This window comes from Glycine soja, chromosome 10 (assembly GCF_004193775.1).
Source record: "Glycine soja cultivar W05 chromosome 10, ASM419377v2, whole genome shotgun sequence".
NCBI lineage: Eukaryota > Viridiplantae > Streptophyta > Magnoliopsida > Fabales > Fabaceae > Glycine > Glycine soja.
The window spans coordinates 4,632,427-4,660,153 of NC_041011.1; the positions used below are offsets into that span (position 1 = coordinate 4,632,427).

At 32.5% G+C, this 27,727-nt stretch overlaps 4 protein-coding genes and 1 pseudogene across 5 annotated transcripts; 3 read left to right on the forward strand and 2 right to left on the reverse strand.

Moving 5' to 3' along the window:
- Positions 1–1,957: 1,957 nt before the first annotated feature.
- On the reverse strand, positions 1,958–4,500 carry LOC114371126 (probable beta-1,4-xylosyltransferase IRX9). Its single transcript, XM_028328554.1, has 3 exons — positions 3,688–4,500; positions 3,145–3,376; positions 1,958–2,319 (listed from the first exon to the last, which is right to left on the reverse strand). The coding sequence occupies exons 1-3, from the start codon at positions 4,329–4,331 to the stop codon at positions 2,152–2,154; spliced, it is 1,044 nt and encodes a 347-aa protein (XP_028184355.1). The 5' UTR covers positions 4,332–4,500; the 3' UTR covers positions 1,958–2,151.
- A 763-nt stretch (positions 4,501–5,263) lies between these two features.
- On the reverse strand, positions 5,264–8,144 carry LOC114370737 (annotated as a pseudogene).
- Positions 8,145–12,076: 3,932 nt separating this feature from the next.
- On the forward strand, positions 12,077–16,223 carry LOC114372478 (lipid phosphate phosphatase gamma-like). 2 transcript variants are annotated; one of them, XM_028330049.1, is made up of 2 exons: positions 12,077–12,926; positions 15,843–16,223. In XM_028330049.1, the coding sequence occupies exon 1, from the start codon at positions 12,219–12,221 to the stop codon at positions 12,894–12,896; it is 678 nt and encodes a 225-aa protein (XP_028185850.1). In that variant the 5' UTR covers positions 12,077–12,218; the 3' UTR covers positions 12,897–12,926; positions 15,843–16,223. The 2 variants fall into 2 exon arrangements, with proteins under 2 accessions (XP_028185850.1, XP_028185849.1); XM_028330048.1 differs by having other exon boundaries at positions 12,077–12,899.
- A 2,806-nt stretch (positions 16,224–19,029) lies between these two features.
- Positions 19,030–22,231, forward strand: LOC114370682. The gene is made up of 4 exons (XM_028328075.1): positions 19,030–19,549; positions 20,291–20,745; positions 21,310–21,538; positions 21,855–22,231. The coding sequence occupies exons 1-4, from the start codon at positions 19,165–19,167 to the stop codon at positions 21,989–21,991; spliced, it is 1,206 nt and encodes a 401-aa protein (XP_028183876.1). The 5' UTR covers positions 19,030–19,164; the 3' UTR covers positions 21,992–22,231.
- A 3,727-nt stretch (positions 22,232–25,958) lies between these two features.
- On the forward strand, positions 25,959–26,855 carry LOC114370278. The gene has a single exon (XM_028327581.1). The coding sequence runs from the start codon at positions 25,959–25,961 to the stop codon at positions 26,853–26,855; it is 897 nt and encodes a 298-aa protein (XP_028183382.1).
- The last annotated feature ends 872 nt before the right edge of the window (positions 26,856–27,727 follow it).

A 27,727-nucleotide genomic window follows, 5' to 3' on the forward strand; every position in this document is an offset into this window, starting at 1 on the left:
TTCATCATGAACAAGTTGTGGAAAGAGGAAGAAAACAACTATCTAAAACCAAATGGAAAGGTCAGAAATATGCTTCAACATTTCATTTGTGTATTTGATGGTTCTACTTAGGACAAGCCTTGGTTGTTAGCAAGCCAAAAACAAACGGGGGGACGAAATTAAAAATTGTTTCTTTTTGTTAAGCCAACAACTGAAATTATGAACCCTTAAAAAAAACTGAAATTATGAAATTAAGCACAATATACACAACATTTATTCATAACATTTAGACTTTTTCACCTAATTAACACTACATCTATATATATTTAATAGTACTATAACACCAATCAAAGAAAGAGAGAAAACTACTATAAAGAGAGGAGAAATATGAATAAGACCTTATCTTGATCAAATCCAACAATTCTGAAAGACCAAATGCTGATTTCTGAAGAATGAAGATCACCGCACTACTTAGGCTTAAGCTATGTTGTACAAAAATAATATAAAAACTAGTTGAAACTAAAAAATTAACTGTTTAAATAATTAAAAAGTATAAAATAACATAAAAATAATAAAATTATGATTTATTTAAAAATAATAATAAAAAGTATGATAAATATATTAAAAATAAAGCATGAATAAAATATAAAAAAAACTAGAAACTAAAAGCTAATGTTTTAAATTATGTTACTTTAGCTCACATTTCTAGAAATGTTAAAAATTATTTAAAAAAATTGTTTATCACGTAATCAAATAATATTTTTAGACAATAAAAACATGTAAAGATTAACTGAAATATTTTGTGGAAGATAATCTTAATAACTAAAATATCATATTGAGGAGAATAACCATATTTGCATACTTTAATTTGTTGAAAAGAATCCCCGGTGCTATAGATTAAAAAAAGTTGTTACCTACATATGTTTACCAGTCAATGTAAACTACTCAGAGGAAATATGCAAAATTAGTTTTGGTATTTACTTCATTCAGTTCGTTGAATAACAAACGCAGAAAGGAAATACGCAAAATGAGTTTTCCTAATATGCATGTACTGCATATTATGATTTTGCTGTGAAGAATTTGATTTGAATTGGGGTTTCAATGAATACAACAAAGTAGACACCTTCGATTATATTTATATGGTCCCGAGTAATGATTTCATCAAATATGTATGGCATAAAAATCGACACATGAACTCACACAAAAAGTAGGCCAGACCACATTTATATTTGAATTCCAGATGCAGAACCATATTTGTATTTATGCATATCCAATTCTCCATTTATGTACACATGACATCATTATTCAAACAATATTATATATTTAATTTATGAAAAAAAGGGAGGGCTAGCCATATTTATATTTGAATTGCATTTGTCCAAGAAGTATACTATGAGAAAATAGTATAAATAATGAAAGTGTACATTTTTTATATATACATTATCATCCAATTATAAATTGTTTATATTATAAGTTTGGTAATTTTAATAAGGCTGAAATAAATAACTTCTTGATCATTATAAAATATGGTATTTTTTAAATTAGTTCTTTAAAGTTTTTTTTTTGTTTTAAACTTATTATTAAGTAATAACATTAACCGATAATTACTATTAACTTTTCATATCATCAAAATGTTTAACTAGACAATTGAGTACTTTACTTCTTTTTTTTATTAACTGTATGACGCTATCATTGTTTTGAACGGATCTGGATTTAAAATTGCCACCAAATGCACTCTTATTATAATAATGTTACATTATGATTTTAAATGCACTGCATTCTTTAAAGTGAAATATGACCTTATAGAGGATCTCAAATCTAATTTTCTATAGCAAAAGAAATATGGAAATGCTAGTATCCTTAAATCTAGATTAAGGGTTAATATGAAAAAAAATTAATAAAAACTTTTTATTTGTTAATTATCTAACGAACGCGCCTGGAATTTATGTCAGCAGTAATATCAAAAGAAAAATATATGTTAGCAGAACCCAAAAATATATATATGATAAAATGTTTTTGCTTCCCATCAGAAGACACTTAGACTTATCTAAGCCAACAAAACTTGTGAAAATAGCAGGGACGTATAAAATATACAGGAGAACTTTGTACAAGTAAAAGTAAAAAATAATGAATAAATTCCTGCAGTTGGAAAGTTGAATATTTTGCTATACATTATTTTCGGATAACACCAGATGTAGTAGTCAGAAATTTATGATTTGAAGTCGTGCGAGCATGAAAATTGAAGCGCCAAAGCAAGATTCTGGAGCAGTCCTCTGGGGGAATTCCCTTCAACTTTGCTTCATCCTCTAGAACTACTTCCTTCACGAATTTGATTGAATTCTAAGAAAACCAAATTAAAAGCCACGTCAATAATAAGAATTATATATATATATATATATATATATATATATATATATATATAAGAATGGAAAAGTAACTCTTTGGTACATTCATAGGAATTGAAGACATATATCTGAAGTTTATAACAACTCACACATTTTACTTAGTTAATTGATCTAGACCCCTTGGTCAGAATTATATATATGTGTGATTGATATAAGATATTAAGATTGTTGTGATTTATGTCATCTAAACTCATTTGGTACGTGTGGGTGTAAGCAAAATAAGCCATTGGGTTATATACATATCCCGGAGTAATCGGAAGTAGAATAGTGAGAATACTATCATTATCAGTGAGACAGTGACATTATGCTAGAGCAGAGAACACTATAATAATTAGAATTGTGAATAGTTGAAATGATCAATCAAAATGTCATTATATTGCCTAATATGCTACTATTTCTTTTGTCCACTTTTCATTTGCACTTTTTAAAGTGGTAGTAGGTTGGCCAAATGTTAAGCAAACGTAAGTAATGACTCAAGGTTCAGGCAGAGAAGGTACGATCATGTTTTGGACCATACAAATTACATTTTGACATCTACATCACTGTTTTATTAATTTCTCATTATAACACGAGTTATAAAATTATTTTTTAATTACTATGTGTAAGTTCTTAATTCTAGATGCAAATATTCATGACTTGGAGACACACACACTTGAGCATGAATAAATGGTGGAGACAACGTGGATATTAACACCCAATTAATTTTTTATTTTCTTAAAAAAATTATAGTAATACTTTGGCTATAGGATATAATCTGTACCTGAGAGGTGTCTTGAAGAGAGGAAGTGCGACCCCATCTCTCCGGGTCCCAGAGAATGGAGCTATTGAATGCAAAACTTGAAATATGAATTGGAGGAGTAATTGTATCAGTTTCATTGTTCATATTCCTTAAATGCCATCCTATGACTTGTGAAGAATCACACACAGGTCCTTCTATGATCACTTTCTTCATGTTTGCTGCTAACAATGCTGTTGGCCACGTTCCAAATACCCTGCTCAGTTTCCAAATCATCAAGGAGCATGTTTCTCATGTTAGTTCTAACTTTTAAATCAAATTGCAAGTGCGAAATATAGTGCATTATTGTTAGGATTGTAGTTATCATTAGTCATTGGTATACCTCATGACTTGAAATTTAATTTTTTTTAAGCTTACCATTTCACCCATTAGCAATATTTTTCCCTTTTCTTAACATGGTCATAAAGACATAGTGCCAATTAATCAATGTTTATAATCATCATCATCATCATCAAAGTAATAAGAGAAATAGAACTAGTGCATAAAATAGAAAGGGAAGAATCATACTCAATATGTCTTAGTTGTTGGAAGAATTCAAGATCATAAACATTGGAAAGCTCAGCAAAGTGTACTATCCCACTTAGCCTGTGATGCACAATATGCTTGAGTGCAAGATTTCTCTGGTGATTCAATTCAGCTTCCAAGTCCGTGAAGTTTTCCTTGGAAACCAAATGCCTATACATGATGCCAGTCTTCCTAAGCATCTTCCAAAGTTCCGTGGAATCTGTTTGCCCTTCCACAACAATCCACAGCAATGGTTGAGGAACCAGCTTTATAGTGTTTGCCAACCTTGTCAAAATCACTGTTTGGAAAGGATGTTTTGTGCTTGTTGGAGTTACAATGATTATAAGTCTTCTAGGCTTCAACTGGGGCACTATTTTTACATGTAATTTTGTATTTTGCTTGTGTACTAAAGACCTTGCTGTTGGAGCTATCCAACTTCTATTGACATTTGTTAATGTCTTCTGTGACATTTCAATAGGTTGTGGTGCAAATTCTGACCTATTTGAATAATCAACATGGCTGTGAAATATAGATTTACCTGTTGGAGCAAAGCCAGTGAAGAACCCCATCACAAAACATAGAGAAAAGTGCACCATGGCTTTCTTCCATAACATGACTTTCTTTCTTGATCTTTCTAGTGATCCCATCTTCTATCACTAGCTTCCACAGAATTTGAGTATTTAATGTATAGATGCTGGAAATGAATATGAAGGGTGTGTAATATAAAATTGAAACATTAAGGACACCACACTTTTTTTGTGTAAAACGTTTAAACTGTAAAAAGCTATGATTGGTACTGCCAAACTAAATCATTTTGTGTAGGTATTTCATTGGCAAGGTATTGCTTCACAGGGATGTCACTTGAAGCACAAGAAAAAAATAGAAATAAAAAAAAAATACTTTGTGTGATGGCAAGAGTTGCTATCTACACCAAATAGTAGTTGGCGTGGCACCCATCTATGTATCTATGTATCCAAAATATGTTCTCTGACATTTAACTAATACTAGTGATTGTGATTAAGGGTCTAATTATTATTTGGGGTTGACCGGTAGTCCCCCTAGGGGGGTTGTTAATTTTTTTAAAAAATTAATAATCAACCTCGGGATGTCATCAAAGAATCATGATTATGCTGAAAAAATATCAGATTATGACAGTAGGTTGAGTTTGGACAGTTTGTATAAATCAACAATAATCTCCAACGTCAGGAGAGATTTGGATTCTCTCAAGAATCTTAAGTGAAAGTATGGGTGCATAGAGATTAATTAAGAAGGTAATTTTATTCAAGTCAAGGCCACACTTTTCATTTAACACACTAATTCACTAGTTACAAGCAACATTTACGTATGCTTAATGTGCAAGCAAGCAAGCAACAGCATTGCAATGAAGCACGTAAAGAATTCTAATCCAACATAGATTTAGCATCCGGATAGAACAAAGAGGTGAACCAATTTATCTGGTTTGGTTCCGACTTTATATCTGTCGACGATGGCTGGTAAATCCATGGACGCCTTTGAACAACTTTTGATATGAAGCCACAAAATTGTGATCTCTTGAGCTGTTAAGTAAAAATTTAAATCATTGTGCAATTATTGTACCACACTCAAATATTTGGACTGCGTTATACAGTCAAGGTTACTGGAAGAGATGTTCAATTTAGCCATATTGAAAATCCAGGACTCGAATTCTGGGAGTAAATTGCGCTTAGTGGTAACTGGTATCTTTTGCAGGTACTAAATTATAACGCAAAGAGAACTGGAACAGAATTACAAACAAAAATTTACATTTCAGTCTAACGTGTATGTACTCTCACAAAAAGGGCCACGGAAAGTGTACAACCACAAGCCCTTGATAATTTTATCAAACACCTCAATAATACCAATACAGATCCTATTGGCCTTCAATAATGAATCATCGATCAGCAATCAGCAATGTCAAGTAAAGTACTTGCCATACTTCTCAGATCTTCATTTTCATGAAACTGAAGGCTCCATATTTGAGATGCGGCTGATGCAAGGCATGCATTATAAGGACAAAAACAACAGTGGATCTCACTATTCTGACCCCTACTATTATTCATCAAGCCCATAGTCCTCTCCAAAATACTTGTCAATTAGAGTATTTGCCATAGTTCTCAGATCTTCATTTTCATGAAACTGAAATCCTTGATTAGGTTAGACAAAGCCCAGGCAGCTGTTCTAGCAGTTGAACCTCTGTTTGGTAGCATCATTCTTGCAAGAGGTAGTAATGCCCCTTGAACTAGCAGAACATTCCTCAACTCTTCACCTTCACCAGCCACATTTCCCAGCGCCAAGCACACTGTTCAGCAACCGGTGGGTAGCTCTTTTCTGCAGAATAGGATCATTCATGAATTTGAAAGGTAATTGTAAATGCTAAAATTATTAAATTAGTCTCAGCCTTGAAGAAAAATTTGTTATAAATGATGGATACAGACGAAAAATGGGCATTTAAGAAAAAGAATGACGTGTCAGTAGGTTAAGTTCCCTCCATCACATTTCTTCTTTTACATAATATATATCTTATAATGCTTTAAGAATTTAGACTATAAGAATTCCTCTTAATCTTTATCTTTATCTTTATTATATACAGAGAAAAATAAAAAACTAATTCATTTCTTTACATGCAAAAGAATCTTAAAGTGATCACTCACCCCCAAGATGAGCAATAAGCAAGGGCAATGCAGGCAACAGAGCTTCTGTTTCTTCTGGATTCCCTGCAGCAATATTTGTGAGACACCAAGCAGCCTCAAGCACCTGCAGAAGACATTCACCACAGAATGTAAGCATTAAGAAAATTTCTTCCCACCACTGGTTCCGTATTATCTTGCATAGCATGCACAGAGATGTGCTTGCTCAAGCGTTTTGAGAGCACAAATATTCATAGAAGTCATTGAACATCATTCAAAGGAAGATGAAACTTCAGACCTGTTCTTCTGGGGAACCAAATGAAAGGCACTGCATAAGCAAGGGTACAGCTCCAGCATTAATAGCAGACTCAACAGGAGGAAATTCAGATCTTGACAGCAAACGCCTTAACTCTTGAAGAGCCCCAACTCTTTTCTTTACTGCACCCTTCCCCCTACCAATTGAACATATATATAGTTTAATGCTTTAGCCAAAGTTGATGAGTATGAGAACTTGCAGCTACATAATCAAAGCCTTTCCCAGTTTGTATTAAAAATACAGCCTAGACAATACTAAAGATTTAATAAATGACCCATCTAAGACTAATATATTAAAAAAATAAAACAATAACACCATTCTTGTAGTGTATGTACAAGCTTGCTTCATTGTTATATCATCCCACCTCAATCAGAAGACAAGCACTTGGTGGGCTTTACTTCCTCAGGCCAACAAAGAATTGGCTAATCATATGTTCACCTACATAATTTGTTTTTGATAATAATATATGAACAGCAGGTATCCTCCATGAAAGACAATTCAACTCAAGTCGGGTAAGATCACTATGGGCCGCAAAATAATTCCTCTGAGTATTTAATGCAACTACATATCTAAGACTCAAACTCGAAATCATCGGTTAAACTAAAACAACCTCATGCCAGTTGACTCACGCACTCAGTGGTTCAACTGCAAAATTTCAATTAAAAACAACTCATCACACAATTGCAAGTATTTGGCCTCCACTTTATTATACTAGTCTTCTGAGTTCATCATAAACTACAAAAAATTTACCAAAAAAAAAAAATGTTTTATGGACTTCCTACAACCACCTAACCTGTTTCTACCACTCCAGATAGCAGTAGCATGTTACCTGGCAGTAATTATTACAAAAACCAAAACTACCAGCACAACAAAAAAAAAAGAAACAATGAAACATTGAGGCACCAACAAGTTTGGAAGATCTTACTGAAAAGCAAGGGCAGATTTCAAATTTTCCACTGCCGCTAAAGTCTGGGACTCCAAAATGGATTGCTCTTCATCAGTTAACATGACACTGTCAACGGAAAATTCGCCATTACCGCCACCAATGCCCACCCTACAGAGTCTTTTCGCGCGCATCAGCGATTCCCTCCTTTCTTTCCCCACTGTGACTGCATGCTGTCGTCTCCTACTAGCCGCAGCATTGCCAACTGAAACAAAAAAAAAAAAAAACACGCGATTGAATCTCTCGGATTAGGCCTTAGTGTCAGAAATCAAAACGGGGTTTTGCAAACCTTAACATTCCTCTCTGATTTTAGTTTTATTTTTTTCGATTTTAATTGCCTTGAAATGAAAAAAAACGCACCTGAGGACTTAATGGGGTCCCTCCTGTCACTGGTGAAGCCAGAATCGGCCATTTGAGTATGCTAATCACGTTTCGTGAGTTACCAGAGCTTCGTTTTTGCGTTCGGTGCTTGCGACCTCCCAAGTGAAACTAGCTCTTTACCGAGGGTGTTTGCAAAGTCGAAAATGAAGTTTTTGTAAGCTTGGAACAGGGCTTAACGGGGATCAAAATAAAAGTGTTCTACTCAACGAGATTTTATTTTTTAAATAAGTCCCTATTTTATAGGGGATTTTTTTTTGCCCATTAAATTATCATTTTTTAATCTCTAATGTGAAGTAAGTCACGTGTAATTTTTACTGTAAATCGTGTTTTTGGTAAATCTTTTGGGCATCATACACTAGTGGCATCTATGTGATTTTATCTATTCACAAAAAGTATATCTACATTTATCAATTCTTCCACTTTCTCATTTTTAGTAGGTTTTGAAAAGCTCAAGTTTGGAACAACCTAAGAATTCTGTTAATAAAGACTTTCTCGTTCGAGCAAGACAACATAGATAAAACATCAATTTTATATATATGCTAATGCTAGTCCCACCCAGTGCCATCCATTTTATTATACTTTCTGGCCTATATATCTCTGTTGTAATAATTCATCCTGACAGCAGCAATAGTTATAGGATTGCAAAATTATATCTTCCTTTGAATGCTAACTTGCCTGGACATTTTCCTTTGGGATTTGTTGTTTCCTCAACTATTATTGTCATTAATGTGTTCATTTGAAGGCATTGTGAGTCATGTGCATTGGGTCTGTTTAATTTAATATTCACCATATTGAGTTTCTAATATATGCAAATGGTGGAAATATAAAATTATAACTACAAGGTTCACATATGCTTTGGTATGTTTTGGTGTAGCTGGCCTTGCTCTTTTTCCGTTTTCCAGGCACATTGCTCCGAATTTTTCTTCTAGGGTTTGTATTCACAAGTATTTATGGCAGTATTACTATAGCTTTATTTTGTGGAGCTTTCCACTATAGAAGCCAACTGGCTGAGCCACTCAGGTATAAATGGCATCTATGAAGAGAGCAGCAGAGCACACTGACATGGTACTACGGACCTATGATGTCTGTGATGTTAGATTTCATCTTAAAACCAATTGGCATTAAGTGAAGTTGCACAACAGACAGATATATAAGCTGCACTCCAAGGATTGAGGCAGCCGATGTGAGACTTGGGTATTTTCCCAATACACCCCTTTCACGCCCAGCACTTATTGGGCTTGGTGCGTGAACCACAAATCGTGGGTGCTTGTCGCAGCGGAGGCGAATGCGAGGTCCCAGGGTTAGAGCCTGCTCTGATACCATGTTAGATTTCATCTTAAAACCAATTGACATTAAGTGAAGTTGCCCAACAAATATATAAGCTACACTCCAAGAATTGAGGCAGCCGATGTGAGACTTGGGTATTTTCCCAATATGTGAAATAGAACTGATGTATGAATAGATGGTTACCTGATGTTATAGATAGACATGAATATTTTATCTTGTTTTCTTACATGGGTTTTAGACAACATACATTGACACAAATACAACCAAGGATTGTTCAAATCATTGATAAATTTATAAATTTCTGGTTTGCACCTAAAATATATTGTGCAAGCTCTATATTGTGTTTTACATGTTTTTTGTTTTGCTTAAAATTGGGTGTTCGATTTACATCTCCTTTTAGCCGATAATGCTTTGCTTGGTTTAAATGTTTTGGGTGTCATGGTGTTTCCTTTGATTTTATTTATTTATTATCATGTAATACATATTTTGAGGGTAGAGGTAGTGAGGTACTACTATGGGACCTTACTTGAGCTTAGGAGAAGGAATCCTCATGCCAACATAGGGAACTAGAACGTGCTTGTTTGGATTCCAGTTGTAGTTGCGGTGGTGCACGTTTCGAGGTGAAACGCTGTTTGGAGGATGCCACCGGATTTTTTTTTTGCCCATTAAATTATTATTTTTTAATCTCTAATGTGAAGTAAGTCACGTGTAATTTTTACTGTAAATCGTGTTTTTGGTAAATCTTTTGGGCATTATACACTAGTGGCATCTATGTGATTTTAACTTTAAATTAATTTAAATCAAATGAGAAAATTAAGTGTGGTGTAATTTTATTTGGTTTAAATTATTTATAAATTTGAACTAAATTAAATTAATCTTTTGTAGTTTAATTTGATCAGATTTTTACAATTTAAAAATTCTGTTAGTAAATATTAAAAAATTGTTTAAAAAATTTGTTATTAATTTGATAAAACTTAAATAATACCTAGTTTAATAATCAATGGTATAAATGGACAACAAAAGTTTGAACAATTGAACTCAAAGTAAAACAATAATTATTTTTAAGTTGAATAATAATCATTTAACTTAAAAGTAAAAGTAATACATAATACTTACTTATAAGTTTCAACAATTGAACTTAAAAAAAGTAATAAAACAACATTCATAGTACTTATTTTCAACCATGAAAACTTTGAAAGTAGATATCTAACACCAAAGCAATAATTGCAACAATAGTTTCTAGGGGTGTTCGCAATGCGGTTTAATTTGGTTCGATTTTTTAGCATCAAACCACAAATCGAATCAAACCGCATGGTTTGAAAAATAAAAAAAATCAAACCAAAATAATGACCATCAATTTTGTTTCGATTTTCAATTTTTTAGGTCAATTTTTTGTTATTCTTGATTTGATTTGGTTTTGAACATCTCTATGATACAAATAGTTGTTTCTCATTAATGAAAAAAATTGACGTGTTGATTAGAAATGACTATCTAAATATATATATATATATATCAATAGGTAGTAAAAGGCATTCTTTGAATCTCTGATTATATGTTGGTTTTATTCCAATTAATTTTGAATTATATTTTAGTTAATCAATTTTTGTGTTGCATTAAGAATTCAATGTAAGCTTCATTATTTATGATGAAAAAGTTTATTTAAAGATCAAACTCAACAATGATGCATACTTCGACGACCAAACAAAAACTTAAAATTAGTCATTACTCTAATAGGAGGTCAACCAATTAAGACCTAAGCAATTCAACAAGTAAATATAAACTTAAGTGTGATCCTCACTCTTGTTAGAGGTAAACCAATCAAGACTTGAGTAATTGAACAAGCAAATAAAGTTGTAGGTGTTACTTTCATTTCAACAAGAATCTATTAAGAGAAGTGAACAAATCACATCTAAGGAAACTTTTTCTTGTTTTTTTTTTTCCTTTTTTCTTTTTAAACTTGAGTTTGATGGGTTGTGGACCAATGTTATAATAATCATATCAATCATCGCCTTGGTCAATTATTGGAATTAATGGTCACTAGTTGAACTAGTAAATTAGTGGTTAAATTTTGTGTGGAATACATGTATGTATGGCTAGTAAAATGGTTTCTCCATCATTTTGTCTATTGCTTTGTCTAATATTACAAGGAATTTTTTCTTCTTCCATTTTTATTTTATTTTTATGAACACAAATGATTCAATCAGTTAAATATGTGTCTAAGTCATTAGTATTTTAAAAAAACAACTAAGTTATATCAATCCATACTTCAATTGAATACACAACTTATCTGTAAAGGTTCTTGGACTAATTATATAATTAATTTTTAGTTTCATCACCTCGTCAGAGTTGAGTTTTATAATATTATTATGCATCGTTTAAAGTTCTTAGTCCATCATGAGTCGATCTTGTATTAAGCCAACCTTAGATGCATTGTGGGTATGAGCTCCACTTCATAAGTTGACCTTGTATTATGCTAACCTAAAGTCCTTCAAATTACTTGACATTGTAATAGGTGAACCTTAAATCTATCACAAGTCGAATTTGTATTATTGGCCAACTACTTACCTTGGTAGACCTTAGGTCCTTTGCAGGTAAAGTTTTGAATAGACTGACCTTGTAGGCTTGTACTAATCACACAACACCTACTTAGGCTCGAATACTTATTTCCCAAATAAAAAATCACCCACAAAATATTCTTTCGAGCACAATCTTCATTTTTAAAATTATTAAAAAATTATAAACTTTAGAGTTGACCATTTTTAATAAAACTTACTAGTAAGTAGCAATAAAGTGCATATTATTTAATTTAGTAACGTTTATTCAATTTTTTGAGGCCATGAAAAATCTGAGTAATCAATGACGCGAGATGTAACGTAGTAACGGGGAAAGAAAGGGCCATTCTCCGTTGTCACTTTTCACTATCACCCACTCCAAACCCTTCGTCGATCTCAGATCTTCCACAATGACAACTCCGACGCCGCTGAAGGCCGTGACGCTAACCCACGTGCGCTACCAAAGAGGCGACGGCGTGGGCCATTTCCTGGCCTGGATATCCCTCGTCCCCGTCTTCATCTCTCTGGGTGGCTTCGTCTCGCACTTCATCTTCCGCCGCGAGCTCCAAGGCATCTTCTTCGCCCTCGGCCTTATCGTCTCCCAATTCATCAACGAAGTCATCAAAACCTCCGTCCAGCAAGCCCGCCCCGCCACCTGCGCGCTCCTCGAGATGTGCGACTCTCACGGCTGGCCCTCCAGTCACTGCCAGTACATGTTCTTCTTCGCCACCTATCTCACCCTCCTCTCCCTCAGGGGCCTCTCCTTCTGGCACGTGCGCGATAATCCCCTCCTCCACGCCCTCACGTGGTCCCTCGCGGTTCTCACTATGTATTCTCGGGTTTACTTGGGCTACCATACGGTTGCGCAGGTGTTCGCCGGAACCGCGCTTGGGGTTTTTCTCGGCGCGGTTTGGTTTTGGGTTGTGAACTCCGTTTTGCATCCGTACTTTCCGATTATTGAAGAGAGCGCGTTTGGGAGGTGGTTTTACGTGAAGGACACTTCTCATATACCTAATGTGTTGAAGTTTGAGTATGATATGGCCAGGGCTGAGAGACGGAAGGTGGCGTTGAATTCTAAGTCGGATTGATTGGTATGTTTGAACCTGCTTCATGTTTAGGTTCGTATAATGTGATTGATGCAAGTTCTTAGGATAGTTTTTGGGAATTGTAAAATCAGAAAATTTGGTTTGGAAATGTTTGTAGAGGGAAAATTGTGGTGGTCTTGTTCTGTGAATGCTAAGTGCATGTTTGGATTGATGTTAGAAATGTTGTTTGTGGATGGGTTCCAATGCAAATTCAACGGATAAAAACAAAAACAAGGGTCCTGATCCTCTGGCAAAATTACTTTTGCCTCAAACGTACTTTTTCACCTGAAAACTGAACATGAGAAATCAGAGGGGAAACTTGTGTTTGATTATAATATATCACCCTATATGATTTGATTCCATCATGTTTGTGCGTTCATAATGGAATTAAATTCAAATACCTTCTTTCACAAGTCTCAAGTGGGTGATAGTGGTGTTTTTAGTGAGTGATATAAATGTGTGTGTGTGTGTTTTCTTTTTGTGTTGATTTGGTTTTGTAGGATTGACTGATCTTGTGAATGCTGTGTAGTGTGTACATTTTAATTGGAGTAACTTTTAGTTGTCTGGACTCTGGAATGGTAGAGGAAGTACTTGCAATTGTATTATGCTTGTTTTTGGTGTGAATAGATATGTTTCTAGTTGGTTAAGTATGATGTGATCTGTAAACTGAGTAAATCATGGATTAATGTACCAAACCTGACAAAATGAGGCTTGCAAATCTTGTGAACTGAAGCTCAAGATTATTTGGTTACAATCATTCTTTATGTTTAGTATTGTGACACTGCCACACAGGGACCTTCTTCACTTCATGTTAGACTCCTTGTTGAAACTCACTCCATTTATGATATATCCTGAGCATGTTTCTTATTCACATTTGTGATATGTAGTTTGTTAAATACTTGTTATGACATTCTTATGTAAGATGGATAAATTCCATTGCATAAGATAGGAAATCCAAGTGGTGGCTCTCAATAATGTTTTGTATGATAATTGACCCAAGAATAGGCACTTAGTTAGTTAGAAACTTAGAAAAGACTTGATAACACTACATTACTGTTGATATCTGTATCAACAGCTAAAAGCATGGATGTGACATGTTGCAAGTGACAGATATGATACCTGACAAAGGGATGCAGCAACTTTCAAAATTTTTAAGACAGCATGACTAAAATACATCATATACAAGTAAGTAACATGAAAAGTTAATCTTAAATCCAAAGAGGGAATTTATGTTTTAAGAGTGAACACAAGTAATCACTGACATTATGGAATGCTATATTTTATTTAATTGCTGTGGTATTCTTATTTGTGTTCATATAAAAGTTTAAAAAGAAATTTAAAATAATGGTAAGATGCAGTTAGTAATATTCAAATGCACTTTTGGTTTAAAGGAGGAGAATCGAGGAACTTTATTTCAAGGGAGAAGCACCTTGTTTGTTTCACAAGGGAAAGGGGGAAGGGGGGGATTTTAACCCCCTCCCCTTCCCATCCATTTCCCTCCAACTAAACACTGGAAATGTTAGTGAAGTACCCCACACAGCTATGACATGGTTACTATTTTGAAGTGTTTGTGCTTCCTTGATTCAGCTATTAGTTAGTTAGCTAGAACAGTGGACAATACTAGAGGAGAGCTTTTAGATTTCCTGTAGGGATTGGGGGAAAGAGCCAGGACTCTCAAATTTGCGAGGACTGTGGTATACACTTGAGATTCCTGTACTACTTGTACTATATACTAGAGTCTACAATCACATCTGGTTCAGATTCAGGGAGAAGAGTGATATTGATAAAGGTTATTTTTTACTCTGTTTTTCTACTTTCCCCCTTCCAGTTCTATAATCTATTCTAACAAGTCGTGATCCGTGCATACTGTCTTCCTTTCTAATATTAGCCTCAACTATTCAAAGTCAGCAGCCTGTCCTATTAACTATGATAGACTGCTGATCAGACTGAAGTGCTGAATTGAGGAGGCATACATATTTCAGGGTTTAGAATCTTGATGGTGGCATGTAATTGTTTCTTAGCTTAGGCAAGTGTTACACCCTGGAGAAAAAAAGGGGTAAGGGATTGTGGAGGTATATTTAGGTTGACTATAATAGTTATTCTTTATTCAATGTTGTTCCTTCTGCACCACTTTCATGGTATTCATGTTAAAACATGGTTAAGATATCACCCAGGCTGCTCTTAATATTCAATTCATACGAATATAAGGAACCTGATCTTCAGTGTGCTTAGTCTTAGGCTGATACCGAAAGCCCAGTTTTATTTTTTATTGTAATATTTTGGGTTTTAGGTCTATTTCCTTTCCGTTCTATTTTCATATGGGTAAGTAAAGGCTTATTTATGTTCTAATTTTTTAAGACGATAAAAGATGGTTGATTCAGGGGAAAATTTTATCTGTATTTGCCGCTACGAAAGAAAATGTCAATCTATTCACAAAAAGTATATCTACATTTATCAATTCTTCCACTTTCTCATTTTTAGTAGGTTTTGAAAAGCTCAAGTTTGGAACAACCTAAGAATTCTGTTAATAAAGACTTTCTCGTTCAAGCAAGACAACATAGATAAAACATCAATTTTATATATATGCTAATGCTAGTCCCACCCAGTGCCATCCATTTTATTATACTTTCTGGCCTATATATCTCTGTTGTAATAATCCATCCTGACAGCAGCAATAGTTATAGGATTGCAAAATTATATCTTCCTTTGAATGCTAACTTGCCTGGACATTTTCCTTTGGGATTTGTTGTTTCCTCCACTATTATTGTCATTAATGTATTCATTTGAAGGCATTGTGAGTCATGTGCATTGGGTCTGTTTAATTTAATATTCACCATATTGAGTTTCTAATATATGCAAACGGTGGAAATATAAAATTATAACTACAAGGTTCACATATGCTTTGGTATGTTTTGGTGTAGCTGACCTTGCTCTTTTTCCGTTTTCCAGGCACATTGCTTCGAATTTTTCTTCTAGGATTTGTATTCACAAGTATTTATGGCAGTATTACTATAGCTTTATTTTGTGGAGCTTTCCACTATAGAAGCCAACTGGCTGAGCCACTCAGGTATAAATGGCATCTATGAAGAGAGCAGCAGAGCACACTGACATGGTACTACGGACCTATGATGCCTGTGAAATAGAACTGATGTATGAATAGATGGCTACCTGATGTTATAGATAGACATGAATATTTTATCTTGTTTTCTTACATGGGTTTTAGACAACATACATTGACACAAATACAACCAAGGGATTGTTCAAATCATTGATAAATTTATAAATTTATAAATTTCTGGTTTGCACCTAAAATATATTGTGCAAGCTCTATATTGTGTTTTACATGTTTTTTTTTTTTGCTTAAAATTGGGTGTTCGATTTGCATCTCCTTTTAGCCGATTATGCTTTGCTTGGTTTAAATGTTTTGGGTGTCATGGTGTTTCCTTTGATTTTTTTATTTATTTATTATCATGTAATACATATTTTGAGGGTAGAGGTAGTGAGGTACTACTATGGGACCTTACTTGAGCTTAGGAGAAGGAATCCTCATGCCAACATAGGGAACTAGAACGTGCTTGTTTGGATTCCAGTTGTAGTTACGGTGGTGCACGTTTCAAGGTGAAACGCTGTTTGGAGGATGCCACCGGATACTCAAACATAGCTTAGTAGTTACTAGAAATATACCTCTAAACTCAAACAACGAGACGAAGCCACAAGAAGGCTAGCAAGATCCAGCCATTATTTTGTCTTTTTATTTCTTTTCTTTTCTAATAAAGAGAGGATTCTGTTTCTATCTTTCCCCCTTCCTATTTTCCTATTAAAGGAGGTCTGCAGGTTTTGTTGAGTATCAGTTATCTCAAACAAAAAAGTGAAGCCACACGAATATTTTGCTATATAAAGTTTGTATTTATTACAAAGTTTTCATACAAAACATAAGATCTACACACCATTCAAAAAAGGAAAAAGAAAATCCTTTACCCTTTACCTTGGTTATTAACCACAACCAGGATCTAAATTTTTTAAGGTTTATAAAATTTCTCTCCTCCTTTATAAAGTTTATAAAAATAGTTCATTCTTTCCCTGTTGATTTCTTTTCTATGATGTTTATCCTCTTGTTTGTGTGATGTTAAATATGATGAGGATCTATTCCTTTTATAAGATTCTATTTATCTTATGTAATTATATTTGCATTTAATCAACCACCGACAGTTTGATGTAGGAAACTTAATAATGGACTAGACAGAAAAACTTCATAAATAACTTATAAATTTGTATATGTTTAAAAATGAGTGTTCAATTACCAAAACTATAAGAGGAATCAAAACTCTATAAAAAAAAAAAAATTATCAACGAATTTTTTTATGCCAAGACAACAATGATATATACAAGAAAAATAGGTAGTTTTTGGATACACAATTATAATAATAACAAAAGAATTTAATAATGGTACAGACAATGTAAAAAATTTACATTATTTATCCTCATAAATAATAAATAATTGTAGATATGACTTTTTAAAAAAATTATTATAAAATTTAACACTTATCATACATAATAATTTATAATTAAATAATGGTAAAAAAAATTATATTGTCCGTGCATAATCTATTTTTTATGAAAAAAATAGGTTAAATTTTAATTTTGATCCCCTATAATTTAAACTTACAATTTTAATTCTTCTATTTCTAAATTAAGATATTCGTGGAAAAAAATTAAATAAAGTAAAAAATAAAAAATATTTTAATAAAAATTGAACTCACGATGCTTTATTTATATATGAAATAATAAACCACTAAAACACTTAGTTTGTTTAGATAGCTACATTAACATTATTTTCTATGTATCATTATTCAAGAGTTATTATTATTTTTTTCAAATTATCAAAATTTATAAATTAAAAAATAGTTAATATATAATTTTTTTATTTTATTTTATATAATTTATATGTTTTATTTTGAATATTTTACATATTTTTTTATTTTATTTTATATAATTTATATGTTTTATTTTGAATATTTTACATATTTTTTTATTTTAACCATTTATAATTAAATTTCATAAATTAATATGTGAATTATTTACATATTTTTTTATAAATTTATTTTAATACAAAAATTATTTTTACTCTAATTATTTACATAAAATTATTCATAAATAATGTAATAAAACAATTGCTTGATTTAGTTAGCTATATTAACATTATTTTTTATATATCACTAGTCAAGACTTATTATTTTTTTAAAATCATAAAATTTTTATAAATATTTTTAATTAAATGTCTTGACAATTTAGTCAAAAAATATATATAATGTGCTATTAATAAGCATCTGAATTAAAAATATCTGTATAATAAAAAAAGTACTAAATATTTAAAAATATTTGTATAATGTTAAAAATTAAGTATTAAATATTTATGTTTTAAACATTCAAAAAAAGATATTAAGACATTATTGTGAATCTCATCTCTTCGATTTTTACGAATAAAAAAAATAAAATTAGATGCTTTATTTGTAAAAAAAAAAAAAGATGTTTCATTAAATGTTCATATTTATTTTAAAAAGTAAATATTAATAATTTCAGTACAATATCTATTGCTAAATACTTTTGATTTTAAAAAAAATTTCAACCATCATTATCATTTTCTAAAAAGTATGAAAACCCCTTAATTAGTTTGAAATAAATGATTTTATCATTTGAATGATTCGGTCAACGATACTCTACCAAATTAGTTTCATGAATTATTATTTTTTGACTGATAGTTTCATAAATTATTAAAATCCTTGAAGTTATAAAAAGTGTCATCTTAACAATAAAAATGATCAACCAACGGTTATTTTAATGTTGACATTATTCAATGGCATTCTAAAATCATAAAATAATAATTAAAATAAGTAAAATCAAATGACTTCAAGAAATAAAATAATGTATTTATATTATTATTTTAAACATTAAACTGATGAACATTTGTAATTTCACATAGGAAAGAAACTGATAGATACATTAGTCATTGGTATTTGGTTGAACAATGGTAAATTGGTAGTAGTAGTGATATAAAAATGGAAAGAAGCGGGAAGCACGTGACACACGTGACACCCAAGTTTTCGCGCACTGCATAAGTGCATAGCATAGCATGTAATTCTCTCTCCTCTTTCTTATGGTTGATCACTTGCAATTTGCAAACTGTGTAATTGTTTGTTTGTCACAGAAATAACAGTGAAGAAGAAACTCTCAGTTGAAAAATTCAACCGCGCTTAGATTTCGTTTTTTCTGAATGTGGCCCATTCTCTTACTCGTTGCCGTGGCCGGATCCACTGGTTTCGCCACCAAACGCTTCCTTACTCACAGAAACACCATTGAAGGTGAAAACGTCAATCTCCACGATCCAAGTGCTTTTGACTTTTCCAGTTCGGAAAGCACTTCTCAGATGCATAACAATGATGGAGTGTTCACGTTTTCCAGTTCAAAATCTGAATCTCTGACACAACAAGATGGACCTGAGAGTAGACGATCCCGAGCTTCAAATGACGGAGTTAGGGCTCCGAAGGTTGAGGCGCGATCGGAGAAGCGGAACGGTGGAACTAAACTACATTTTCGTATGAAGAAGAGGGAGATTACAAGGAATGTCGCTGCAAAGGCTCCGGTCCGTTCTTCTAAAGGTTAGATTTGTGTTTTAATAATTTCTAGGTCTGTTAGAAACTTAGAATGATAGTTTTTTAGTATTTTGTGTTCAATGCAATTGAGGTTTTGAAGGTGTTGGTGTATAGAGGTCGTAGTGGTTGTGGTTAATGATTTACAATTGAAAATTAAAGGCTCTGTGTATGATTCTCAAATCAAGGGAAATTTGTTTGTGAAGTTTCGTATGGTTAGTGAGTTTGATAGCAATAGTGTTGTATGACATGATGGATTGAATACAGGGGATGGAAATTCGTGAGTGATGGCTAATAATGTTGTGTTTTGACCTGGGAAATTCCATTGCATGAACCGAATGATTGTTTTCCATGGAATCATTTCACAAATGGAAGAGATCTTTGATATTATGGGAAATGCGGCTTCAATTGGGGTTGCAGTGACTCTGAAAACCTTGATGTTGTGGCCAAAATCGTTGTCGCAGGCTGTTTTTTGAAACCTTGCTTATACTATTGGGATTTTTTGAAATCTTGATGGCTCATATTTCGTCATTCATTGTTGCTTGTTTGCTAGATTGGTGCTTTTCTTTTGGCCGTGTTATTGGATCTGTTCAATCTGCTTTTGTGCTTTTTTGCACAATAGTAAATAATTAATTGGTTTAAAAAATAATTTCTTGATTTTTTTCCAAGGTATTCTTTTTAAATATATAATATAATGTCCTTGTTCTTAATCTGTGGAAAATAAGTTTAGCTTCATGTTGTATCCTTCAGATGACTCCTTATTTGGTCGGGGACTTTGCTCTGGCATCATGTGTATGATGTCTGCTGGAAAAGCTGAGATCAATAAGCTGAACAAGACCATGGACGAGACAGCTAAACTTGTTCAGGAACTGAAATCTGAGCTCAACAGAAGAAAATCGTCACATGCTCTTCAAAATTTGGATTCTGTTGGCAATGGTGTTACGAACTCTTGCAAAATCAGTGGCAGGAACGAAGTGATGCTCAAGAAGACAAACAGTGAGCTCAGAGATGTTGATGTCAAAATTTGGAGTCCTTGTGTAAATGATTGTGGTGAATGTGGAAGCAGTGCTCTTACTGAAGAACCAGAACCACAGGTTCTGGAAATGGATCAACTGGAAGCAGAACTTGAGTTTGAACTCCAAAAGCTTTCTGGGTGTGCTACTGACGGCCCTTGCGATGAACAAATAAAGCCTAACTTAGATGAGGTGAACTTCTTCGGATCATTCTTTCTTTTGTTGTCTTAGACTCAGTATATTAAATATGCCATCTAGGTATTCTGCAGAATGCAGTTAGTTGTGTGTTGTCAATTCTATGGTGCAATTTTTTGCTCTTTTCTCTCTTTCTTTTGATCACCCAGGGCTTTGGTGGCTTTTTTTCTTCTGCTCTGGATTTTCTTTTTAAGTAATCTGTTTATTAACCATTCAAGTTGTATGTTTGCTCTCATTTCTCTTGTTTCCAGTATGGGCAGGCAACTTCTTTGCACCATGGTTTAGTAGAGAAAACAGTCTAAACTCAAATTGCATGTCAATGTTCCTTTTCTAAATATAATTTAATTTATTTATGGATTGTCATACGGTGTGTGTGTGTGTGTTGATGCAGCAGAATTTTGGCAAGTCTTCTATGATGGTTGATAATTATTTTTTTAATAGGAGAAACATGTCTTTAGACTGTCTAAATTTTGTAGTCCGCCTTCTTTCATATCCAATTTACTTGGTTGAGCAACATTTTGTTTTTGTGAATTAATGTTTGATCAATAAAATGTTGTGCAGCTTGAAGCTCCAGGTGAAGGCTATCATGGAACAGATCATGGAGTATCAGCATCTGAATTGCATCAGAAACTAAGCCACTTGCTAATAAAACAGCAAGAAAATCAGATCATGGAGCTAGAATCTGAACTGCACCAAGCTCAGTCAAATCTGCATGAGAAGGAGGCTGAACTTCAGGCACTAAAGGACTGTGTCAAACGCCTTACTGAACTCTCGTTATCCACAGTTTCAGGCATGATTATCTCTAGAATAATGACACATTCTTCATGCTCACAAACTCCTCATAGACTTGCATGTTTGCCATTGATAACATTTTGATGATCCTATTTAAACTACTTATGAATGGTCAAAATGAGTTCATCTTAGAAAAGTTCGTGCATGTATTATTTTCCTTATCTCTATTATTGATAATTTATTTCAAGACAACGCCTTGTCACTTTATCCCCTTGAACTTGAAGCTGTATTTTTTTATTTTCAAATTTATTTTACTTAACTAGAGGCTTTATTAGTGAAACTTGTCTCTATGACACTACTATATTATTTCTCAGATGATGAAGCTCAGGTTCTCTCTGATCCAAAGGGAACAAGCGATTATGGCAACAATAACATGCACTCTGAATCAAAACATTCAGTTATTGGGACGAAAAGACCTCTTGATTCTGAATCTTTCTCGTGTTACATGTGAAACGACACTTATCTCTGTGGGGATACAACCATACAAGGTATATAGACAACTTTATCTGCATTCGGATAAAAGTGTAAATTACTGTAGTTGACAACTCCCTTCCATATTATAACCTAATTATTATGCCTTATGTTGTATATGTATAAATTATTTAGGCAGATATAATTATAAAATTTAGCAACTCAGTACTCGGATACCGATATGTTCCATAACATGAAGTTCTACCATATTCATTTTTAATACATTATAACTTGCAGAGCAGGTCATGTTACTAATGTTAGTACTCTAGTATTAACTATGAGCATGCCAATTTTTTATTATATAAATACTATATAGTAACAGATCTGATTATTTGATATTTTGTCGTCTACTTTTTGGAGCTGAACTGATACTGATTCTAGAGTGAGTTGGGGGCCATTTTCTGTTTAATGGTCAAGCTATATTTATGAGTGGCAGCAGGAAAAAAGGGTGTTTCAGCTTTTTGTTTGACTTTTGGTTCTCTTGTTGGGAGATTATGGGTCAGCCCACTTTCTAGAGTCATGTCACTAAAAAATAGGATTCCAATGAGGTTAGGAGTGGAAACATGCGCTGCGCTATCAGCGGAATCTGTGGTTGACTCTATGGTAAGACATTGCTAAAAGGCTTTTGTATGGCCATCGTAGTGGGGTTTCACTTTTTCAGAGGCTTGCTTCTTTCTTTTTTCTCTCCCAATTTTGCTAACCATTGTCCCATGGAATTAAAAGTGATACAAAATTTATTGGAAAGTACTAACTAATAGAATGAGTAAAAGATTGTCGGAAAAAAAGATAAGAAAAAGAATGATATTTGTCCAAATCAATTTGACCTAAATTTAGGTGTTTAGAAAAAATAATATAAAATAAAGGAAAAATATTTGCAATCACCAATAATATCAATAATTATTTTGGCTTAAATATATTTTTGTTGATTATAAGTTAGTATTTTTTAAAAAATTTTGTTGTAAGTTTATTTTTCTAATTTTAGTTTATCCAAGTTTGTATTTTTTAAATTTTGATTTCTGTAAGTTTTTTTGTTTATTTTTAGTCCTTCTAAATTTGTACTTTTTTAATTATAATCTTTTTAAAATTTTAATTTTTTTTATTTCTAGTCTTATAAGTTTAAACTTATATGGATCGAAATTGAAAAAATATAAACTTAAACAAATTAAAAATAAACAAAATATTTTAAATGAATCAAAATTTAAAAAATACAAACTTCCCTAAATTAAATTTGAATAAAAATTATAACAGACTAAAATTAAAAAAATATCAAATGTATTTAAGTCATGATATTAAGTCTGAAATTATTTGTCCTTTTCCAAGGGACAGTAGTCTTTTAAAATATTTGAATCCATGTTCAAATGACAGTATGATTAGTTCCACATTATAATCGATACATTTGTGTTAAGTGAGAAACGATACAGTGATTTGCTCTAATTCCGTTTTGACATGAAAATGGAAGTTGGACTTGGATGCGTTGTTTTAAAACCCGGATCAAACACACTAAATCTGAAGAGGCAATTACTAGATCAAATCACGACTAACGCATGAAATTCTATATTTACTTTTGCATATGCTTAATGGAAACGTCTCAAACGAAAAATAATCAGAACAAGGAAATTAATCACGTCTAAGAAATTCTAATGTGAATTCATTACACGCAAGCATTATTTTCGTTGGCTATCTGCTCGCTCAACTACGGACACCAGCAAACAGTTAAGTTGACGTGAACAAGCAAAAATAATATCGTGGCAAATTCAAAGTTCAAAGTGAAAAAAAAAAGCAATTTATTTTTAAATAAAAATAGCCTGTGAGTTGCACTCTTCCATCCCTCGAATTCTTTCCGTCCTGTGTAGAGTTTTTGGAATTAACTCAGAATGATGAACAACGTGGGGCAGGAAATGTCATGTCTAAATAATATTATGAATCATGAAATTGATTTAGTGAAAGAACATTCAAGTGACTGAACACCCACCCTCTGGATATTCTTCCTCCTTTTTTCTCTGTTACGGATTGGCGTGTATGAGAGTAATTTGAGGTTAAATCAAACTTTTAGTTTTTATACAAGTGTAATGATAGCTAATTTTTTTAATAAAAATAATTAAAAACTATCCTAACAATTATAACAATAATTAAAAGGACCAATCATCATTTTAGTTCTTCGATGCGTAAAAGATTGATCATTTAGTTTATGAAAAAATAAAAATTCTGATTTAGTCATTGAATGTGTAAAATAATGATAATTACATCTTTTATATAATTTAACGACAAATTAACCTCAATATTTTATAATTTAATGTTAGATTATTCTTTAAATATTATGGCTTAATAATAAAATAATCTTACAAAACTAACTACAAGACTTAATTATTGTCCTTTTTACACATTTAAGAAATAAATCAATTTTTTTTTCATTTTTTCAAAGAATTAAATTCTTAATAATTTACATATTCAAGTACCAAAGTGTTCAATTATCCTAACTAAAAATTATTAACAGAACTTTTTTAGAAATATGTTTATAATGTTGAATTGAAATTTTAAAAATATAAAAAACTTTTATTGCTATAATATAGGTTAAATTGAAACCACTTCATGTTAATTGATCTAGATAGTATCAAAAACTTTTGCTTTTGAAAAAAAAGTAAAATTAAAATAGGAGGTATTTAATAAATAAATTCATATATTAAATATTTAATGTACAATTTAATAATTAAAAATTAATATAATTAAGAGCAAAGTTGTATTCTCTCTCTATCTAAATTCAATTGAAATTATCTTTAAGCACATTGATCAACGGATATAGGATTGTTTTATATTAATCAACAATCTCGATTTCAAATCTTAAATATACAGTTAAATTATATATTTGAAGAAAAAAATTATGGTCCATAATAATTCTAAAAAACTCTTGAACTTGATTTTTTAATTATTTAATCCGACTCGAGTAACATTGTGTATTGGGAAAGATACATATAGTATGTAAAAGAAAACGTCATCATCATAATTCTTCAATTAAATTTAATAATTTTAACTTGTTAAAATGCTCTTAAAAATCGGTTAATATATATACGATTATTCAGGTAAGAATTTTTTTTATCCATATCATTTAAACCGAACGTATTAAGTCAATTATCGAATTAATTTTTACAACCAATGTAAAACTAAATATTAAAATTAGTTCGTCCCACTCTCTGAATCTGGGTAGCATCTTTTTTCATTGCACTTTTACTAATTATTACCTCCCCCATTTCTTTTTATTTATATTATAAGATTTTTTATATATAAAAATAAAAATGTAATAAATTTTCTTCTTATAGTGAAATCCTTGAGAAATAAATAATAAGTCACCTAGACTAGTAGGCCAAAGAGAACCTTACGTTCCAACACCCCTCCAAATCATCAAAACTCATCCATCCGTGCGATAAGATCAAAACCAAATTTACATGAAAACAAAATATCATAAACAAACACCTTTTTCTTTCCTTATTTTTGAATAACTACACACATAAATCACTTTTTATTTTAAATATCTAATCATAACCCTTACTTTATTTTTAATAACCATCAACATCTTTTATTAATTTCTATCTCTTTTTTTATATTACATCATAAATTCTACTATCTTATATATTTTTCCCCCTCTTTTTAAGTGTTAAATAACACATTAAAATGTATATCCCTTTTTACTATTTTACGAGAAAGACAAGCTTCCCATATCTTGAGTGCGTTTCACTAAATAACATGGCAGAGCATAAAAGTCAAGTGTACCAAATTTGATAAAAAGTAGAAACAAAACAAGGGTGAACAAAGAAAGAGATATATCCTAATATCTTCTCTTCTTTCCCTCTTTCACTCTCTCTCTCCAACACCAACAATAAGAACAGAACAAGAGTTAAGAAACAGAGCATAGAGTGATTTGGTGGGTGGAGAGAGGAACAGAACAGAGCAACATGAAGCCACCAACGAAACCCATTTCGAGCCCTGGTCGAACCGAGAAGTTTCCACCACCGTTGATGAGATTCTTGAGAAACAATGCCTCAAGCAGAAGCAGAGGAAGGTCAAGAACCACCACCGCCATGTTTCTGAGAAAGAAGAACACCAACAATATTGAAACACAAGAACCCTCTTCCCCCAAAGTCACTTGCATGGGGCAAGTCCGCGTTAAACGCTCCGCCTCCAAAAGGGTGCCCTCCGCCGGCGCCGGAACTCCGACCAAGTTTCGGTGCTGCTCATGGGTCCCACATGCTCTGTTTTTTCACCGTTTAATAAAACCCGAAGTTTGTTTCCCCTTTCAGTGCAAACAAGTTTGGCCCAATTGGAGGTTCTTACAAAGAAAGAAAAGGGATTCCAAAGTCACGGAAACTTCTTCGCCGAAAACAGAGTTGAATTTCAGGGGAAGGTTTAACCCTAATTACGACGACTCAGAGCATAAAGATAGAGTTATTGTTAACCCTCCCGCTTTTGTTTCCAACACTTCAAGTACTCCACCGAGGAACGCTTTGTTATTGACACGCTGCAGATCCGCGCCGGGGAGGAGGTTCTTGAACGAAGAGACAGAGGTGGTTGAAAAAAATAGAGTAAACAGAGAACACTCTGAGAATAACAGAGACCGGAAGTTGGAGGCGAAGTTACGGTTCTTCAAAGAGCTTGAAGAGTCACTGAGGGAGAGAATAATAATGGAGTCAGAAAAAGCAAGGGAAGAATCTGACTCTGTTCATCCTCTGGTTCTGACGAGGTGCAAATCTGAACCCGCGAGAACCGCACAAAAACTCGATCCTGAAATGAACGGGCTTTCGAAGAAGACAACGTTGGGGTTCGCTCATGCTTGGTTTTCACATGGTTTGTGATTATTCTATTCTTACCTCTGTAACTCTGTTACTTGTTCTGTTTTAGTGTTTTTTTTTTTTTTGGTTTAGTTTATTATCTTATTTTATTCTTATTATTACTGAGTTCGATATATAGTTATATAATATAAAGAATTTTATAGGCAAATTGTGGTGACGTATTTTCTTCTTTTTGACATCTGGAGCTGTCGAGAGAATCTCTATGCTCTATGTATTAAAAAGATACCTTGGAATTAAATAGAAGAAACATGGAAACTTGTCCCGAGTTAATGTATTATTCACTGTCTCACTCTCTTTTTTTGTTATAGTTTGAAGTGTTGCTTTTCAATGCTTTCTCAGTGGTTTCTGGTTTTGCTTTTGCACTTTGTTTTTCTTAGGGGGTGCAATTTCCTTCATGTGTCGGTTTCAGTTTGTTATGGTCATCGTCCAATTTATTAGAAATTATATTGTATAGATTGAGATTTACATGTTTTTGGTGAATCTTCGTGTACTACATAAATAAGTTTTATTAATTTTCTCTCTCAAAAAAAAAGTTTTATTAATTTTTTACGTAAATTTAAAACTTAATTATCTATTATATAAAAATTGGTTTATATCATAAACTCGCGATGCCATGGTATCATATTATACAATTTATACAAGAACTTTTTATCAATTTAGGCATAGATCTGCTTACTCTTGCCAACTTCCCAACTGGAATTTGGAAGTGGAGACAGAGTTAATTTTTTTGGTACATCAATTCAAGAGGAGAAAAGTAAAAATAGTCGTTTTAAGACACTAAAATTTAAGAATTAAAATAAAAATATTTTGTATAAGACAGTGTTATCGTTATTTTAATCATATTTTTATTTAACCCATATGTTAGTAGGATTCAA

What these genes read in the sequence shown, in the direction of transcription:
- LOC114371126 (XM_028328554.1), bottom strand. Translation starts at nt 4,331, where the DNA reads ATGGGATCACTAGAAAGATCAAGAAAGAAAGTCATGTTATGGAAGAAA. An exon ending in CAACAACTAAGACATATTGA is followed by an intron (nt 3,377 to 3,687) that starts GTATGATTCTTC and finishes GAAACTGAGCAG; the next exon opens with GGTATTTGGAACGTGGCCAA. An exon ending in CTCTTCAAGACACCTCTCAG is followed by an intron (nt 2,320 to 3,144) that starts GTACAGATTATA and finishes TGGTTTTCTTAG; the next exon opens with AATTCAATCAAATTCGTGAA.
- LOC114372478 (XM_028330049.1), top strand. Translation starts at nt 12,219, where the DNA reads ATGACAACTCCGACGCCGCTGAAGGCCGTGACGCTAACCCACGTGCGC.
- LOC114370682 (XM_028328075.1), top strand. Translation starts at nt 19,165, where the DNA reads ATGTGGCCCATTCTCTTACTCGTTGCCGTGGCCGGATCCACTGGTTTC. An exon ending in TCCGGTCCGTTCTTCTAAAG is followed by an intron (nt 19,550 to 20,290) that starts GTTAGATTTGTG and finishes TGTATCCTTCAG; the next exon opens with ATGACTCCTTATTTGGTCGG. An exon ending in TAAAGCCTAACTTAGATGAG is followed by an intron (nt 20,746 to 21,309) that starts GTGAACTTCTTC and finishes AATGTTGTGCAG; the next exon opens with CTTGAAGCTCCAGGTGAAGG.
- LOC114370278 (XM_028327581.1), top strand. Translation starts at nt 25,959, where the DNA reads ATGAAGCCACCAACGAAACCCATTTCGAGCCCTGGTCGAACCGAGAAG.